General features: G+C 43.5%; 1 protein-coding gene across 5 annotated transcripts; it reads left to right on the top strand.

Annotated features, from left to right (window-relative positions):
- Nucleotides 1-896: 896 nt before the first annotated feature.
- Nucleotides 897-18,397, top strand: TMEM218 (transmembrane protein 218). 5 transcript variants are annotated; one of them, XM_077756605.1, is made up of 5 exons: nucleotides 897-984; nucleotides 1,863-1,967; nucleotides 13,320-13,429; nucleotides 14,319-14,421; nucleotides 17,670-18,397. In XM_077756605.1, exons 3-5 carry the CDS (start codon nucleotides 13,320-13,322, stop codon nucleotides 17,802-17,804), a joined length of 348 nt encoding a protein of 115 aa, XP_077612731.1. In that variant the 5' UTR covers nucleotides 897-984; nucleotides 1,863-1,967; the 3' UTR covers nucleotides 17,805-18,397. The 5 variants fall into 5 exon arrangements, with proteins under 5 accessions (XP_077612731.1, XP_077612730.1, XP_077612728.1 ...); XM_077756604.1 differs by having other exon boundaries at nucleotides 925-984; nucleotides 1,779-1,967; XM_077756602.1 differs by lacking the exon at nucleotides 897-984 and adding an exon at nucleotides 998-1,065.
- Nucleotides 18,398-19,820: the final 1,423 nt, after the last annotated feature.

Raw genomic sequence — 19,820 nt, forward strand, 5'->3', positions numbered from 1 at the left:
TGCAGTTCTCAACTTTGGTATTGTTTGTTTTGATCGGTGTCTGTTTTCGCTTCCTGATTCAGCAGTGGAGTACGCATCCACGGTCCTATTTCCTTTGGTTGGCCTGATTTATGGATGTTTTGGTCTAACAGCCATACATAGCTTTGGGACAAAATCACGGCAAGTTTTAGTCTGCAGTTAGGTTAAGTTCAGTTCCAGCTGCCTGGAGGTGTGGCTACAGATTTACTTGACGACCCTGGGCCTTGCTTCCTCAGTCTGCCCCATGAGAAAAACGACCCTTGCCATAGTCTACTTCCTAAGGCTACCGGAATAACCCTAAATAAAATAAGGCGAGGTAAGGACAAATGAAAACATGATGCTGTCACACTTGTGCTTCGGCCTCTGTTCCCTCTGCGGGGTGGAGTGGAGGCGGGGTTTAGGGACCCTTAATTCCTGGGCCTGACCCCACCTCTCCAAGGCTTAATCTGACTTGCACCAGAGTCCCGCGGCCCACCCGAACCACTGTGTCGGGGACTGAGACGTCCGTCAGAATCCCAAACAGACATTAACGTATAGATTGCTGTACAAATCGGACTTCGCGATGAGGGGAAGGTGTTGCCTTCGTCCGCTTCTCAACCTGGCTCTACAGTCTCCATAGTAACACCAAGGCCGGGAGAAGGCGCTCTCTCTCGCCTAACAACCCGCCCCCAGGATAGACTGACCAATGGTCCTGTGGGTTACCTAAGGGATAGTGTGATTGACACCGGGGTGGGACGGGGGGCGGAGCCAGGACTGCCTCGATCCAATCGAATTTGAGGTCTGTCTCGACCAAAAGCACCAACCAATCGGAGGACGAAAAGAAGAGCGACGTGCCCACCCACCACGCTCGCCGTTGCCTGGAGGCCCTGAGGACGTAAGCAAATAAGAAGGAAGCTGGGCGTTGAAAACGCGACGCTGATTAGCGGATCTGGAGTCGCCTGGATGGAAACCTACTTGTGATTCGTCGTGAGTAGATCAAAGCCCCTGTGGGGTGGAACTGGCCGGACAGAGAGGTTTGAGTAGGGGACCTGGGAGAAGCAGAGCCAGGTGAGGGGGAGGTGAGAAAAGTGGGGGCGGCTGAGAAGGGAGAAGGGCGGAGGCTGGGGCTGAGGAGAATGGAAGGAAGCGTGGGTGGATGGCTGTGCGTGGTCTCCCAGATCACCCTTACCAGATCTGAGACCCAAGGCCTGGTGGCTAATAAATACTTAATTGGGAGATTAATTAGGAAAGAAGGAATGGTTTTTGTGCTCCTAAGAAAGTGAAATGTTAGGGCCTGATTCCAATACTTCATGATCGAGACCTTCATCCTTCCAGCTACTGGGAGGTAGCCGGGCGAACATTCTTCACCTGAGACCTGGAGGCAAGGTTTTCCTGCGCCAGTTTGAACCAGCTACAGGGCTGGGGAGTGACGCTAGAGCCCTGGTTCCAGGGGTATTGACGATCCAGCACTAGGGTGCTGCTGTCCGGAAAGCCCATGGTGATGTAGCTTATAGTCGCTGCGGCACCTTCAAGTCCAAACACCGCCCAGGAAAGGGGGTGGAAGGACAGGATCTGGATCCATTGATCCCCTTTTTCTCTCTGCGTTAAGCGATGATGCCATATGGATGGCATTAGGTAGCTCCACGATTGATTTCTCCCAGACTTTCATTCTACTTGATTACAAAGGTGGGAGCATTATCCTAATATATTAAAATTAAAGGCGTAGTGAAATGCTTAATGTAGAAAAATAAATGACCCCCTCCCCCCATTATATGTTGAAGGTTTGGAAGGCTATAAAGGAAACGAAAAAGGAATCCTCCAAGAAGGGCCATGCACTCCTGTAATCCCTGTTTTCTGCCTTCAAGGGCTTGAGCCAGTGACAATCCAAGAATGGATGAGCTAGCTGTCTCCCACCACCAGCAGCACTAGGGCCAAGTTACCGTCCATGGAATCCACGTTTGTACTGAACCGTAAGTCATCTTGTAATGGCCATTAGTATTCTCACCCATGATGGACAGCGCTGGTGAACTGTGTATTCATCTATAAGGCTGTATATGCTAGCGTCAGGGAACTTAATGTATGCCTCTCTGTCCGTTTTCTCTGAGAGCTGCACGAAAGGGTATGAGAACCAATGGTGAATGAATGAGGACCACACTATACATACCTCTAAAAGTTTTGAACAATCTCTTTCCAAAGAAAGACCTCACAGCGTGAGCACTGTGGGGGGCGGGGGGGGGTGGGAATTGGCCTCATAGCTGTTCTGGTTATCAGCTACTAAACAGGGTGTTCAAATTGAAACATCATTTTATTCCGATTCTAGTCTACCTGCTTTAAATGCCATAGACTTAGGTAAATGGACTTACTCTGGAAGCCAGGTTGGCTAAAGCATCCATTCTCAAGGTTTGAAAAAGTCCTGAACATTAATCAAAAACACCATTGTTTTCATTATTTTACATATTTATAAATACATATTTTATTACAAGTATTTTTCCCACACTGAATTTACAAGATAAAATGACTAGATGTTCACTCCTTTCCAACAACAGCACTCTATATACTATATCCAGCCTTTCCTTTAGGTTGGTTATAAAGTGATGAACCTCATTCTTTTTTTTTTTAATCTTTATTTATTTTTGAGAGACAGAGACAGAGTGTGAGGGGGGAGGAACAGAGAGAGAGGGAGACACAGAATCCAAAGCGGGCTCCAGGCTCTGAACTCTCAGCACAGACCCCGATGCAGGGCTTGAACCTACGAGCCGCAAGATCATCTGAGCCGAAGTCAGACACTTAACCAACTGAGGCACCCATGTGCCCTGTGATGAACCTCATTCCTGTAAGAGCTTGGGGATATTTATCTCATTACTTTAGAGCCATGTCCTATACGGACCCCAGTGTCTCATGAACCTTTAAGCTTCCATGGGGGATTGAAGTGCAATGTTTCTAATAGAAGCTACTTCGGCTACCGCTTGCCCCGGATTCTAGGCGTTAACGTTGGTCCACATTTTACAGGTTAATTGTGCAACACCCAAAACAGCAACGATTAAACTTAACTAGTTATCGTCTTAGAGTGGTACAGGTCAGCCCAGTCAACCAGCAGGAAACCTGAGTCCTCTCTCCCACTTTTCCCTCCACCCTTTCCATTTTCACAGGTAAGGCAGGAGGCCAGACCTTCGTCATCTCTTACCAGAGAGTCCCCTATTGGTCATTAATCTCTGGTCTCTGATCTCTATTCATATGCACTGAGCCACCAGCTACCTTTTTAAAAATTAAGAATTATCTAAAAAATTTCATAAAGAGAGACTATCACACTGTGTAGTATAATGAATACCTCTCTGCCCTATTACCTGGATTAACAAACATTAACGTTTGGGCACCTTGGCTTAAGTTTTTTCTTTTAAATAAATAAAATATCCCAGATTTAATTCTCAGATACCTTTTGTTCTCTTGTCTGGCCCCATTTGCCTGCCTTCCTTCCCTCCCTCCCCAGAGGCAAACATTCTTTTGAAATTGTTGTGCATCATTCATGCCCATGTAATTGTATTTCTGTGGTATATCTGTACATTATAAATGATATGTTAGTTCCTTAATTTAAAAAATACAAGTAGCATACTGTGGGCTTCATTTTGTCATTTACTTTTATCACTCAACATTTAAAAATAATTTTTTTTAATCCTTATTTATTTTCAAGAGGAAGAGGGACAGAGATTGTGAGCGGGGAAGGGGCAGAGAGAGAGGGAGACAGAGAATCCCAAGCAGTCTCCACACCATCAGCACAGAGCCCAACGTGGGGCTCGAACCCATGAACCGCAAGATCATGACTTGAGCCGACATCAGTTGGACGTTCAATCAACTGAGCCATCCTGGCGCCCCTCAACATTGTTTTTGAGATACATTCATATCAATACAGATAGCCAAGTTCATTTATTTTAAGTGTTTCTTATGAGTATATCATATCCTATCTATTCCCTTATTGGTGGACACTGAGGTTTTTTCACATGTTTCGCTGTTATGAAAAAAACGTGTCTCTTAATGCAAGAGTTTTTTTCTAGAACAGTGGTTCTCTAAGGGGATGATACTGCACTGTTGGTCATCTTGGAGTCTGTGAGACCGTACTTGGTTATTAGGAGGCATTCCTGGGGTTTACAGAACAGGGCTGGGATGCTAGGCGCCCTGCAGCGAAGAACTATCCTGAGTCCCCCACAATTTTTGAGCGTCCCACAGGGTAGCCTAGAGCCTAGCTCCGTTTTTCATATTTTTTTTTTTCTGGCACAGCTTGATATAGTAAAATTTCCAGGAATGCAACTCAAATGTAAATCAAGGGGGAATTATACTTACTTGTGTTTTGGAACTTTAACAAGAGTTGTTCACCACTTGAGAAAATCGCATAACCGAAGGCAGCCCAGCTCGTGGTATTTGAGTTGCCGTACAACACACCTGCACGAGCCTGCGTGTGCAGCTTTTGCGTCCGTGGTGATTCTAAGTTTAGGTGCAAGCATCTGACTGCCGTACTTCATTATGTATTCTAGTGTAGCCAGCCTGAACATTTGTATATTTAAACATATGCTGTTTTATCATGAATTACTTTCCATTTAAAATCGGCTGGTTATGGGATATAAAGTAGAGGTCGACTATTCCTCTTTTCTGATTGGATAATCATTTGTCCCAGCCCCCGCTATGAAATCCTTCACCTGCTGAATCCAAGCCAACTCTGCCCTGTACAAAGTTCTCCTGAATGCACGCATCTGTTTCTGGGTTCTCGATTTTATTCCGCCGATCCATGTGTCTCTATACCATATCACACTGTTTTAATTACCTTGGTTTTATAATGTGTCTTGCGGCAGTTGGTAACAAGAAAGGCAAGTCTCCATCCTAGTTCTCAAAATTGTTTTTGCTATTCTTGGGCTTTTGCTCTTCCATATGAATTGAGGATCCGTTTTCAAGTCCCATGAGTTCCACAAAAATTTATTTTGAGATTTTGGTTAGAGCTGCACGGAGCTGAAATTGAGATCTTTTAATATTGAACCGTCCCATCCAGGAACGTAGGTTATTTCTCTATTCAGGTCTCTTTTGTTACTCTCTTCAGGCCTTTAAAAATATATACCTTTTAATAAAGTGGAGCAATTTTTGCTGTAAACACCATACACAAATTTTTTTGGATTTATTCCTACTTATACACACACACACATTTTTCTATTACAAGAATTTCAAATACATTCAAAAGTATAAAAAATATCAGAGCAAACACTCATGTAACAACGACCCCACGACCAGTCTTTTTTCACGTTACCCCCCTCACCTCCCTTGTCTGGATAATTATGAAGTTCCCAGACACAATTTTCTGTTACCTGTGTTATGTGTCTGTATGTATACATGTATGTCACAGTCTTTCAGCCGTGTGACCACAATATCATCACATTTTACAAAATAAATAATTATTCCCTAATACCATCGACTATCCAGGTCAGAGTTCCCAGGTTGTGACGTTGGGTTTGTTTGAATCAGGGTTCCAACTACTCCGTGTCTTTGTCAACACTTGGTGGTGTTGCCTTCTCCAGAACAAAGAGATAACCAATGATTTGACTTTGAACTGTCACTTCTTAGCTTCCACATAACTGTTGACAAATACTTTAGCCCTACCTTGTTTTTATTTTTATTATTATTATTGAAGTATAATTGACCTACAATGTTATGTCAGTTTCAGGTGTACAACGTATTGAATCTCTGTGACTTCTTTATTTTATACTGGAGGTTTGTGGCTCCCCAGCCATTCTGGTGGCTGTATAGAGGGATTGCAATTTGGTTTTCATTTGCAATTTCCTAACGACTAATGCAGTTGAGCGCCTTTTCACACATTTATTGGCCATCATATATCCACTTTAAGTTTCTGAGATATACTGAAATCTCCGCTAAATTTGTGGGTCTGTCCATTTATTGCAGTGATTTTTGGCTTTATCTATTTTGAGGCTTTGTTTTAGGTTCACATTTGTCCCGAGTTGTATCTATTCATTATGCTCTTTGTGAATATTGCTATTAATACCTTTCAGAGCTTTCCATTCTATTTTGTTTGATACTCATATTGTTTCAGTAGATTTTTTAATTGTGGTAAAAAAAAACCACACATAAAATTTACCACCTTAACCATTTTTAAGTGGTTAAGTAGTCTTAAGTACACTCACATTGTTGTGCAACAGATCTCTAGAACTTTTTCATTTTACAGAATTGAAATTCTGTATGTATTGAACAACATCACCACATTTCCCCTCTGCCCCATGTTTTTGTTTTGTTCGTATTTGCTTTTTCAGTCTCTTTATTAGCAGCCTTTATTTTCCATGCAAAGAGCTGGTTTACAAAAAAAATCTAAGGACATGTGGGTGGCTCAGTGGTTGAGTGTCTGACTCTTGATTTCAGCTCAGTTTATGATCTCGTGGTTCATAGGATCTTAATCTCCTTCATCTATTTCACCCACCCTCCACCTACCTTCCCTAAGGCAACCACCAGTTTGTTCTCTGTACTTAAGAATCTGGTTTTTGTTTGTTTGTTCACTGGTTTTGTTTGTTAATTTTCACATATGGTGAAATCATATGTTATTTCTCTAGCTTATTTCACTTAGCATAATACTTTCTAGCTTCATCCATGTTGTTGCACACGGCAAGATTTCATTCTTTTTTATGGCTGAGTAATATTCTAGTGTCTATGTGTGTGTATCACATCTTCTTTATCCATCCATTTATTGATGGACACTTAGGTTGCTTCTGTATTTTGGCTACTGTAAATAAATGCTGCGATAAACATAGGGGTGCATATATCATTTCAAATTAGTGTTTCCATTTTCTTTGGGTAAATACCCAGTGGTAGAATTACTGAATAATATGGTCTTTCTTCCTCCCTCCCTTCCTTCCTTCCTTTCTTCTTTCCTTCCTTCTTCCTTCCTTTCTTCTTTCCTTCCTTCCTTCCTCTCTGTGGGGAGATAGAGGGCATGAGAGCATGAGCTGTGGAGGGGGCAAAGAGACAGGAGAGAGAATCCTAAGTAGGCTCCACAGTGTCAGCCAGAGCCCAAGGTCAGAGCTCGATCTCACAAACCATGAGATCATGACTGAGCTGAGATCAAGTGTTGGACACTTAACGGACTGAGCCACCCAGGTGCCCCGGATCATTTATCTTTTTTTTTTTTTTATTTTTCGAGGAAACTCTCTTCTGTTTTCCACAGTAGTTGTACCAATTTACGTTTCACCGGTAGTGTATGAGGGTTTGTTTTTCTCTATGTCCTCACCAACATGTATTATTTCTTGTCTTTTTAATACTAGCCATTCTGACTAGTGTGATGTAGTATCTCATGGTGGCTTTGATTTGCATTTCCCTGATGATGAGTAATGTTGAGAATCTTTTCATGTGTCTGTTGGCCATCTGTAGGTCTTTTTTGGGAAAACGTTTCTTCAGGTCCTCTACACATTTTTTTTAATGTTTTTATTTACTTATTTTGAGAGAGAGAAAGAGCATGAGATAGGAAGAGCAGAGGGAGAGGGAGAGAGAGGGAAGGAGAGAATCGCAAGCAGGCTTGTTGTCAGTGCAGAGGTCAATGTGGGGCTCAATCTCATGAACCATGAGACCATGACCTGAGCAGAACTCAAGAGTCAGAGGCTTAACTAACTGAGCCACCAAGGCACCCCTACCCAGTTTTTAATCAGATTAGCTTTTTTGGTATTGAGTTATAGTTCTTTACATGTTTTAAGTATTAACCCCTTATGGGGTATATCATTTGGAAATATCTTCTCTCATTCACTAGGTTGCCTTTTTCTTTTGTTGATACAAACGCTTTTTATTTTGGCGTAGTCCTAATATTTTTGCTTTTGGTTCCCTTGCCTGAGGAGACGTATCCCTAAATATGTTGCTATTGTTCTTCCTTGGTTTTAACCCCTCAAAAAATGTGCCTTTCTTATCATTACAGAAATCTTTACTATCAATATTTCCCAGTATCCTTCTCACCATGACTCCTTACACCCCATGGCTTCTTTTTTGGTTCATTTTCATTCTTGCTCAAGTATACCTGTGACAGGTGAACTCCATTTCAGTCTCTGGATGTCAGAAAACATCTTTATTTTATACCCATTCTAGCAGGAGCCTTGCATACCAACCTGCACAGCACCCCTACAGAGAGATTTCAGTTGTCTCTGCCAGGGTCCTCTAGGTTTCTCACTTTTGGACTGGTTTTATGTTGATCTTACTTGAGATTCCCATAGCACTTTGGCAGTATGATTTGAACCACATACAGGCGTGGGATTAGGAGTCAGATTCCTCTTGGGTTATTTCTTTTTCATCTGTGGCCTGAGGCACTTGGCCAGCCTTCTTCCAACCTAAGTCAGAAGCAGATGTTTTTAGTCCCTGATCCAAGGACAGGTGAGACTTGTCAGGGCTTATCTTTAGGCCTTGATCTTTCCATTATTATTTTTTTTTTAATTTTTATTTCAATTCTAGTTAGATAATGGGGCACCTGGGTGGCTCAGTCAGTTAAGCATCCCTCTCTTGATTTTGGCTCAGGTCATGATCTCAAGGTTCGAGAGTTTGAGCCCCACATTGGGCTCTGTGCTGACAGTGCAGAACATACTTGGGATTGATTCTCTGTCTTCCCCTCTCTCTGCTCCTCCCCCACTCATGCACACTGTCTCTAAATAAATAAATAAATATTAAATAAATTCTAGTTAGTTAACATACAGCATTATTGGTTTCAGGAGTAGAATTTAGAGATTCATCATTACATACAACAGCCACTGCTCATCATAACAAGTACCTTCTTAATACTCATCACCCATCTGGCCCATCCTCCACCCACCTCCCTCCATCAACCCTCAGTTGGTTCTCTATCATCAAGAATCTCTTCCATTTGCAGCTACGGGGATGGAACTAGAGGGTATCATACGAAGCAAAATTAGTCAGAGAAAGACCAATATATGACTTCACTCATATGAGGAATTTAAGATACAAAACAGATGAACATAAGGGAAGGGAAGCAAAAAGAATATAAAAACAGGGAGGGGGACAAAACATAAGAGACTCTTAAATATGGAGAACAAACAGAGGGTCACTGGAGGGGTTGTGGGAGGGGGGATGGGCTAAATGGGTGGGGGACATTAAGGAATCTACTCCTGAAATCATTGTTGCACTATATGCTAACTACCTTAGATATAAATTTAAAAATAAATTATTAAATAAAAATAAAAAATCAAAGAGTCTCTTATGATTTGTTTCCCTTTTTCTTTTTTTCCTTCTCCCATATGTTTTTCTGTTTTGTTTCTTAAATTCCACATATGAGTGAAAGCATAGAGTATTTGTCTTTCTCTGGCTGACATCATTTCACTTAGCATAAGACACTGTAGCTCCATCCATGTTGTTGCAAATGGAAAGATTTCATTCTTTTTGATGGCTGAGTAATAGTCTATTATATATACATATATGTGTGTGTGTATATACACATATCACACATATATACACACACACATCAGACATACATACACACCACATCTTCTTTATCCATTCATCAGTCAGTGGACATTTGAGCCTTTCCATAGTTTGGCTATTGTTGATAATGCCGTTGATGCCTTGTTCTCAGTTTCAGTTCTCTGTATCATGGGTCTGAGACCTCATCTGTCCAGGAGAGGACCACTCCAAAAGTCTGCAGCTGGTTTTGGTACCCCATAGGTACCCCTACAGGCTTTGGTACCCCTTTGGGCTCAGCTCCTGCTTACCACTCAGGCTTTGAATTACACTTACATTTATAGCACTTAAGGATTTTCCTTTATTGCATCTGAGCTCCACTGTGTATTGAATTCTTTTTCTCTGTTTTATTAAGCATTTCTATGTGTTCACTGTTGTGTGAGGTACTTGCCTTGTTAGGTCTGTCCAGCATATTGGCCAGAAGTTACAGTCCTCTTTCTAAAGCTAAATATGATTTCTGTGGACTTGTTAGCACTGCTTCATTTATTCATCCAATAAATATTTCTTGTTCATAATATCCATGGTGAGAGCTGGGGATACTGTGGTGAGCAAGACATAAAGTCTCTGCCCTCATGGCATTCGCCATGCTGGCTGGAGACACAGAAAGTCAGCCTGTAAACAATAAATAAAAATGGGAACTACAGTCAGTGAAACGCTCCCTGAAGGAGATAAGGAGTGATGGAGAGCAGTTGTTCGGGGGGTTACTTTAGCGAGAACTGACGGGGGAGACCTCTCTGAGGAAATCAGGAGGATGAGGAGAGGCCAGCCCTGCAAATACTGGAGGGCTCATTGGGGGCCGGGGACTAATTCTAGGCCGTGGAAACAGCAAGTACAAGGAGCCAGAGGTGGGGAACACCTGGAAGTTTCGAATTACTGAGATGATACCATGTGCTCTAATGAGGGTGGGATTGCCCCAGTTAGGTTAGAGAGGCAAGTGGGAGCCCCGCCTCTTATGCTGGCACTCCTCTCTGCCCACCCCATCCCTGCCTGTCCTCTTGCCACACTGATTCTTCCTCAAATGGATCTGTGTGAAGTCACTTCTTCGGCAAAGCCCTCCTCACTGTCTCAGTTCCCACTGTACTCTGTCTCCTTTTCACAATGTGGTATGGAGAGTGGTTCCCATGGCAGTGTTCTCCAGGGAGCCTACAGCTTCTGTCACAGATATGTCTTATGTACTCTTGTGATCCCCAGACTGTGACACAATGCTTTTACATGGTAGACGCATAATAGATGTCGACTGAATAAACATTTGTTTGGTTTTTTGGCAGTTCATCCTTAGGGCTTCCTTTCCAATCTTTCCAATGCCTTTATAACAGAACTCCTCATAGATCATAATTTTTGTGGTCTTTAAACCATCAGGGTAAAGAAAAACCATCCACTGAGGAGGAATTTATTTGCTTAAGATTTGTCTCTGATCCTGAAGGGAAAAGTCGGTGGGGGGGGGCACTATAGAATCAGTAGAGTGGGTGAAATGGTGGCCCCTGAAAAGATTGTACCCACTTCCTAATCCCTGGAAACTGTGAATGTGACCTGATGTGGAAGAAGGGTCTTCACGGACATAATAATTGAGGATCTTGAGATGAGATCAAACCAGATTCTTTGGGTAAACCCTAAATCCACCACAAGTGTCCTCATAAGGGACTGCAGAGGAGAAGATGGAGACACCCAGGAGAAGGCCATGGGAAGACAGAAGCAGAGATTGGAGCCATGCAGCCACAAGCCAGGCGATGCCTGGACCTCCAGAAGCTACAAGAGCCAGGAGGCATTCTTCCCTAGAGCCTTTGGAGGAAGCCGGGCCTGGTTGACACCTTGATTTCAGACTTCTGGCCTCCAGAACTGTGAGAGAACAATGTTCTGTTGTAAGCCACCAGTTTGTTAATACATATCCCTTCACCTTATGCCTCAGTTACCTCTTCTGTAACATGGCTATAATAATATCTACCTCAGAAGCCTGTGCTCATGATTAAATGAAATATGTTTGTAAGGTACTTAGCATACCGTGAACGCTCAAAAATAGTGACAGCTCCTTTCTTCTTCATTGTCGCTGTCTTTGAGGACTTAGGAATTTGCTTCCTTTTATGAATAAAAACTCAACAGTAGAATGGGATATTTCTGTCTTGTGACTGTCTGGGGAGCCAAAGCTCACACCACAGACTTGGCCTGAGAGCTTCAACTTCCACACTGGCTCCATAGTGCTTGACTTGGATCCTGGTGTCTTCACAGCCCTCCATTAGCATTTTATATCAAGAGCGAGTTCAGCTTGATGCTGTGNTCATAGATCATAATTTTTGTGGTCTTTAAACCATCAGGGTAAAGAAAAACCATCCACTGAGGAGGAATTTATTTGCTTAAGATTTGTCTCTGATCCTGAAGGGAAAAGTCGGTGGGGGGGGGCACTATAGAATCAGTAGAGTGGGTGAAATGGTGGCCCCTGAAAAGATTGTACCCACTTCCTAATCCCTGTGAATGTGACCTGATGTGGAAGAAGGGTCTTCACAGACATAATAATTGAGGATCTTGAGATGAGATCAAACCAGATTCTTTGGGTAAACCCTAAATCCACCACAAGTGTCCTCATAAGGGACTGCAGAGGAGAAGATGGAGACACCCAGGAGAAGGCCATGGGAAGACAGAAGCAGAGATTGGAGCCATGCAGCCACAAGCCAGGCGATGCCTGGACCTCCAGAAGCTACAAGAGCCAGGAGGCATTCTTCCCTAGAGCCTTTGGAGGAAGCCGGGCCTGGTTGACACCTTGATTTCAGACTTCTGGCCTCCAGAACTGTGAGAGAACAATGTTCTGTTGTAAGCCACCAGTTTGTTAATACATATCCCTTCACCTTATGCCTCAGTTACCTCTTCTGTAACATGGCTATAATAATATCTACCTCAGAAGCCTGTGCTCATGATTAAATGAAATATGTTTGTAAGGTACTTAGCATACCGTGAACGCTCAAAAATAGTGACAGCTCCTTTCTTCTTCATTGTCGCTGTCTTTGAGGACTTAGGAATTTGCTTCCTTTTATGAATAAAAACTCAACAGTAGAATGGGATATTTCTGTCTTGTGACTGTCTGGGGAGCCAAAGCTCACACCACAGACTTGGCCTGAGAGCTTCAACTTCCACACTGGCTCCATAGTGCTTGACTTGGATCCTGGTGTCTTCACAGCCCTCCATTAGCATTTTATATCAAGAGCGAGTTCAGCTTGATGCTGTGGGTTAGGGAAGCCAAACTAGAATTCAGATACCAAGTTGGAAATGACCTACATGGAGCAGAAAGCAACCTCTCTGTCCTCGCTGAAAAGAAAGGTTTGGGGATTTTAAATTTCTAATTCCTTTTTTTTTTTTTTTTTTTTTATGTTTTATTTATTTCTAGGAGAGAGAGAGCATGAGCAGGGGAGGGTCAGAGAGAGAGGGAGTCACAGACTGAAACAGGCTCCAGGCTCTGAGCTGGCAGTCAGCACATAGCCCGACGCGGGGCTCGAACCCACGAACCGCGAGATCATGACCTAAGCGAAAGTCGGACGCTTCACCGACTAAGCCACCCAGGCGCCCCTTAAATTTCTAATTCCTATTAAGGGATCGCACATTCCCAAAGGCCTGTACTGATGAATCCTACCACACCAATCATCACAAATTCATCATAATGAGTTTGGACTTTCTGTATTTGTATTTGTGTTTGTGTTTGTATTTGTATTTGTCTGAACACCATTATAAAAGCAGGGAGTGTGTGGAAGACAGGCGGTACCTGCACACAGAGGGCAGACACTTCATTGTGCCAGAAAGGCCCCAGGGCTGAGCTGGGCTATGGTGCTCATGCTTCCTTTCTCCCACAGATGGCTGGCACGGTGCTCGGAGTGGGAGCCGGTGTGTTCATCATAGCCCTGCTCTGGGTGTTAGTGCTGCTGCTGTGTGTGCTGCTGTCCAGAGCCTCCGGTGTAGCAAGGTAAGGCTTTCTCTCCAGCTGGGAGTCCACGGTAAAAGCAATTAGAAGCAAAATGGCTGATGCTCATTAAACATTTAGAATCCAGAAGATGATTTTTGCAATTACTGGCAGTTTGAATGAATTGTATTTTAACCTGTTATCATAAGCACTGACTTGTATTATTTATGATCTGAAGCAGAGGTGAGAGAGGGGAAGTGGTATTTTCTAGTTTTCACTGTAGAGAAGATAGGGTGGGGGGGACACGAGAGATGAAAAGGAAATCTGCTTTTGCTGCCTGTTGTATTTCGTGTGTGTGTGTGTGTGTGTGTGTGTGTGTTTGTGTTTCTTAATGGTTCAGACTTAGGGCACATGCAAATCTAGTCCTTGAGGCTCTAACCTGGGCCTGGGGACACTGCAGGAGCGCCACGGGCTTGGGCTGGCTTTCTCTCGGTCACTGGCCCCAGAACACTGACTCTATCAATGCTGTAGAGCTGTGCTCTGGCCAGACAGTTTTTCGGTATGAAGCAGCGAGCTACGTGATTTACCAAAGTATTCTAGTCTGAAAACAAACAGGTTGAGAAGAGGGAAGGGCTGCTTTGATTTTTTTTATGATTATGACATGTTTTTGCAGAGGCAAAAAATGAAAACTCCCAATTCCCATTCTTAGGAATTGGGAATTACCAGGAATAAACAGTAATTCATCCAGCCGGGGACCTGTCTAGAAAGAAGGGCTTTGTGATGAAGGGGAGACCATTTCTAAATTCCCTGGACAGTGTGGACAGCAGGTCTCTGGGCCTCGTTAATAGACTGAAACTTAGAATATTGGCTCCAAGGAAGAGCCAGTCCAGACCTCACTGATTAGAGAGGGATCTGTAAAGCATGCCCATGACATTCTGTCTTTTGACCCCAGGTTCTCTGTCATTTTTGTATTCCTCGGAGCTCTGATCATCACATCGGTTCTGCTGCTCTTCCCTCGAGCCACTGAAGTCCCAGCCCCAGAGGTCAAAATGAAGGTAAAACTATTGGTTTTATTTCACCTTCCTGAGTTATAACTCTTGCTTTTCTCAGTCTAGACCTCCATCCTGCCCTGAGGTGTTCCTCGACGTCAGGTCGGCTGAAATGTGTTAGAAGTGTAAAGTTAAAACAAAGGTGGGGAAAGCTGAGAGTGAGTTTTAAATTCCCCTGTCCTTCCACCCAGGCCGAGAATCTCACTCTGATTCCCACGTGCAACACCACTGGGCAGTTATTAGGCTGAATCGAGTGCATCTCCACTGTGCATCGAGTTGAACAAGCAGTGTGTCCGAAAGCCACCTGATTCTGTGGGGCTGGAGAGGGGACAGTGAGTTAGGAATAGGAATAGGGCCTGGCCCTGAAAGGAAAGCATTCCCATTCTGGTAGTCTGGGCTCAGAAACTCGGATCCTGGCCAAAGTGTATGCAGTGCTCTTGGGGTTACCCTCCATGTGTTTGATTTTCTCCACTTGTGGTGTGAGGAGAGGACCTTCCGTAGAGATCAGTGGGGAACGAGAATTTCTGTGGGAAGCAGTAATTGTAGAGGCAGGTGAATTCAGTACTGACAGTCGTCTACGAGATCAGCTGGCCCTCATTCCCGGAACACCATCTGCCAGCACTCACCTCTCTGGGGCAGGGGGTTGTTACCCTCTCTCACAGCCCTTCTCTGGAGACCCCACCTATTCTAGCAATTCCGGACTTGGGCTCTGACTTTACCCTAAGATCTTGGTAATGGCATTGACTTCTTATCCCCCATTTACCTTCTAACGGCTCCTCCCAACCTCCCATTTTCCTTTTTAAAGTGGTAATTATGATAATAGCTGATATTGTTTAAGGGATTACTGTGTGTGAGGTTGTTTGCTAAACATGTTGTTTGCATGAGCTCACTTAAACCTTAAGACAACCCTAAATAGCATGAAGTAGGTGCTATTATTATCCCCATTTTATAGGTAAGGACACTGAGGCTATAAGAGGTTAAAGTAACTTGCCCAAGGTCATACATATATGGGAAGAGGCAGAGCAAGGATTCAAGCTGAGGTCTGTCTGCAAAACCTTCATTGTTGGGAACTCAACAGAATATTGGGGGCCATCCCAGAGAGTTCATGGGTGAGTATTTGATACTAGATGACAATACACAAAATTAAACAACTTCTGAACTAAAATTGGCACACATTTCTAACTCTGTGTAGGACTAATCATGGCAAAAGGGAGGAAATTTGCTCTGAAAAGTCCAAGGGACATAATGCCACCCAAATTTAAGGAATTATTTCCATATACATCATGCATTTATCAGCACACATGTGGGAGCCAGGAATAGACTCCCACCTTCGTTTCCCTGTCTGAAAGGGAGAGAGTGATGAAGGCAGCCATATTTCTGGATCGCTGCAGATGTGAATATTCGAAGAAGGGCACAGAGCAAACACTGTTTTGAATTTAATTCCTCTATCCTCTGTCATAGGAGTTTCAGACCCAGGAGAGAAGAATGAGGTTTGAGCAAAATATGTCCATCAGCATGGCCAGCAGAATTGGTGTTCTCATTTTCAGGTTTTGAGAACTGGCCCCTGCAGCAGCCTGGCTCAATACTGTATCAATAATACATGACCTGGGCCTTCTGCACCCAAGGCCTGCTAATTGGCTAATTAAAAAGTGAAACGTGTCAAACGAGCAAACATGTAGCCCGCGAGAGACTTGTTCGGTACTGGAGCCAAGGTCAAAGTTATGTTAAAGCTGTTTTATCAAACTGACCTTTGTTGTAAGTTGGCTGTTGGGGTAATCTCTGGAGCAGCCCTTTTCTTCTTGGTATCTTTGGATCTCAGCAATCAGAGCACTGCTACGACTTGACAGGTACTTTGTGTATTGCCACTGTATTAGTTTCCTATTGCTGCTGTAACAAATCACTACCAACTTGGGCTTCCAACACAGATGTTTTATCTTATAGCTCTGTAAGTTAGAGGTCCAAACGCAGCCTCCCTGGGCCAAAATCAAGGGGTTGGCAGGGCTGTATGCCTTCCTGGAGGTTCTGGGGAAGAATGTTTCTTTGCCCTTCCTAGCTTCTAGTGGCTGCCCTTGGCCAGCAGCCCCCGGCTCCATTTTTAGAACCAGCAAGGTAACATCCCACCTACTCTACTTCCATTCTTACATATCTTTCTTTGACCTTCTCTTCCGCCTCCCTCTTCCATGTTTAAGGACCCATGTGATTATACTGGGTCCACCTGGATTGGATAATCCAGGCTTATCTCCCTACTTTAAGGTCAGGCAATTGGCGACCTTATTTCCTTTGCCATGTAATCTAACATATTTACCATTTCTGGAGATTAGGATGAATTTATTGATCTAATGGAGCAGGAACATGAACCAAGTGACAGGGTGATTTCACAGCTTCCCAAAGGGAATAGCATCCAAAATACTTGAAAGGCAATGGAGGCAGACAGGATAAGGACCCAAAAAATGTCTACATCCTAATCTTTTTTTTTTTTTTCTTGCCCCACCATTTCGATCTGGGGAGAGTAGAGCCCTGGGAGTGGACAGTAGACAAATGGGCAGACCCAACTCTTAAATATAGGTTTTGTCAGCAAAGACCAATAGCTTTGGGGCCTCAAGTATGACTGGTTGAGTGACAGCCAACTGTATGATTGGGACACATTATCTATCCTTTAAGGATTTTAGTTCTCAGGCAATGGCCATTTAACCTAACCCTTGGAGTGCTGGGTTATGAATGTTGGTGTTCAGGAAACTTCTGATGAAAGTTTTCAAGAATCACCTTTCCATTTTGACAATGAGCCCTCCTGAAACAGCAGTGGGTTGATGAGTTGGGGGCTTCGACCTTGGATACATAGGGGTTTATTATACAATTGTATTTTTATATATGTTTCAAATTCTCCATAATAAAAAATTAACAACAACAAAAATGAGACTTTCTAAGACCAAGCAAGCAAGCAAGCTTCTCATGAACTCCTTCAGGTAACTGATTTCAGAACATAAAAGAGCTCATCCAAGGTCTTCAGAGTGTTTATGAAACCACCTAAACCGAGCCTTTTTTTTCCCCCCATGTACTTCATTAATCTCTTCTTTATATTGTATTTCCAGCTCAGGGAGTTATTTCCCAACCATTTACAGAAGAGACTCAGATCAGGATGTTTCTGGAAGTCACAAATACAAACAGCCTCTGAGCCCACTCATCAAAGATTTCAGATGAGCACAGCCAGGGTGCTGAAGTGATCGTAATTTCCTCTTTGATGTTTCTTTCTGCAGATTGTGGATTCCTTTTTCATCGGCCGCTATGTCCTGCTGTCTCTCCTCACTGCTGTCTTCCTTGGAGGCCTCTTTTTGGTTCTCATTCATCATATCCTGGAGCCAATCTATGCCAAACCACTGCGGTCCTACTGAGCACTATTCAGGAAAGCCAAGACCCTGTTCTGTCCTTTGCTTTTGCTGTCATTAATGAGCAGAAAGGTACTGTTCAGAGCCTTGTTCTGACAGCCGTCATGCCTTAAGATCAGAGAAATATCCATTCGCGACTGGGACAAATGCCTTGAATCCTGGCTTCCAGAAATGGGGTTGCAAAATTGGCCCTGCAGAGATTCTTCTCACCATCTTCCGAGGAATACTGCTATCTTCTTGGCCCTTGTTCCTCAGGTCTTCTATCTGTTTTGACGGGGAAATAAAAATAGTGTTCTGCTTCTGGTAGATTTTCAATCAAGACATCAGTAAGTGGATTTCGGGAAAAGGAGCACTTTGGCTTTCACTGTCCAGTAGACAGAAGAATCTCGTCCTTTTGATAATACACAGGATTCTTAGTTACAAGGTTGGGATGATTTGGAAAGGAAAAGCACTCCAAGTTCAAAAGCTTATTTTAGTACGATGAGTTGGAAGACTTACCGAGATGTTGGTCGTTGACCAGTGTGCACATGGTGTCACAGAATCTGTACAAGCAATGGCTGTCCCTTCTCTCTGCTATAATAAAGCAATAAACAACCGAAGGACCGAGTTTCACTTCAGACTCTTGGCCACAGCTTTCTCAGTCTGTATTCTATATTTCAGGTTTGCTTAGGGAATAGAAGAAGGGTCTGGAAATGGTTGTTTGTCTTGCTTCTGCAGATCTCTGAATTCTTTCAGGATTTGGTAGCCCTGGTGTGCCTTATTTAATTCTTATAGGGTCCATTTTGGATTATCATCATTTCTTGTCATCTTTGTAGCCCTTTCTCCAAAGCTGGTAAGAAATTATGTTCCTAGGATTAGATATAACTTTATGCCTATCCGAAATCCCAGATCACCCAACACTTGTCATTAAATGGAGGAGCTCTGGGCTGTTTCTACTCTGGAAGTCTCTCCTGACTCCCTGGAACTAAATGAAGAAGGATCTTCTGACTTAAAATTAAGAACGAGAAAACGAGTTAGAAGGAGAACTTTGAGCACGTGCTTTATGCCAATAGGATGCTAGTTCCCCTGAAATCCAGTTTATTTAAATTTTATAATTATTGATTATCGTCCCATTTTAAAGGAGAAAAACTTAAGGCTTAAGGAGATGAACGGACTTGCCCAGGCATCACACAGCATCCAGTGTGCACGCCCACGTGGGGCAGACTCCAGGGCTGTCTCGGACTGAAAAGAAAACCCACTGAGCTTTGTGGGACTTTGAGAGCTTGAGGAAGTCAGGGCCATGTCTTCACTTACTCTCCTGGATCCTCCCGTCACTGTGGAGAGGATCCCATCCCACCACCCTAGTGGGGGCTAAGCTCTAAATTAAAAGAGGAGAGAATGGATGACTTTTGGGAGTCATGGGCCCTTGAAGCCCAGGTTTATTTATTTCTGCATTTGAACTGTATCTTACTCAGTTTGGAAAACCTTTGCAGATAAGGCTTTGCCATAGAACCATTCAAAGGAAATTGTTTCTTCATCTGGCCCAGGGCCCACAGGTAAGAAAAGAAAGAAGAAACATCCCACCAAGCAGATTGGCGGGGAGAGAGGAGAATGCAGACACGTGGAGGGGAGTTGGGCAAGCTGGCAGTCAGGCTCTGTCCTCCCTCAGGACACTTTCACCGAGGCTCCCAGATACCTGTGAGTCTCTGTGCAGAGAGACAGTCCACGTAGAGCACGGACTCCTAACAAGCACAGGTTGCCATTTGTCACCTCCTGGGAGACTTGCTGACAAACCAAATCGGGGAAAACTTGTAGATTTTGACCCATCCTGTTATTCCCCAACAAAGGTGTCCAACTTTAAGATCAGTGGATAATAGCTATGAAGTTTTGGGTGACTGCTTACATGAGGAAAAATGTGTGAAGGCTGGAAACTAAATTCCTTCCCAAATACCACTGCTATCTAATGCGTGTGTGTGTGTGTGTGTTTTACACAGATATAAATGACAGGGAAAATATATATATATATATATATATACTTTGTAC

This window comes from Crocuta crocuta, unplaced genomic scaffold (genome assembly GCF_008692635.1).
Source record: "Crocuta crocuta isolate KB4526 unplaced genomic scaffold, BGI_CrCroc_1.0 scaffold172, whole genome shotgun sequence".
NCBI lineage: Eukaryota > Metazoa > Chordata > Mammalia > Carnivora > Hyaenidae > Crocuta > Crocuta crocuta.

Bases quoted from the DNA above. Each gene is read 5' to 3' on its own strand.
- TMEM218 (XM_077756605.1), top strand. From the start codon at position 13,320: ATGGCTGGCACGGTGCTCGGAGTGGGAGCCGGTGTGTTCATCATAGCC. The intron at 13,430-14,318 runs GTAAGGCTTTCT...TTTTGACCCCAG, and splicing joins AGAGCCTCCGGTGTAGCAAG to GTTCTCTGTCATTTTTGTAT. The intron at 14,422-17,669 runs GTAAAACTATTG...TTCTTTCTGCAG, and splicing joins CCCCAGAGGTCAAAATGAAG to ATTGTGGATTCCTTTTTCAT.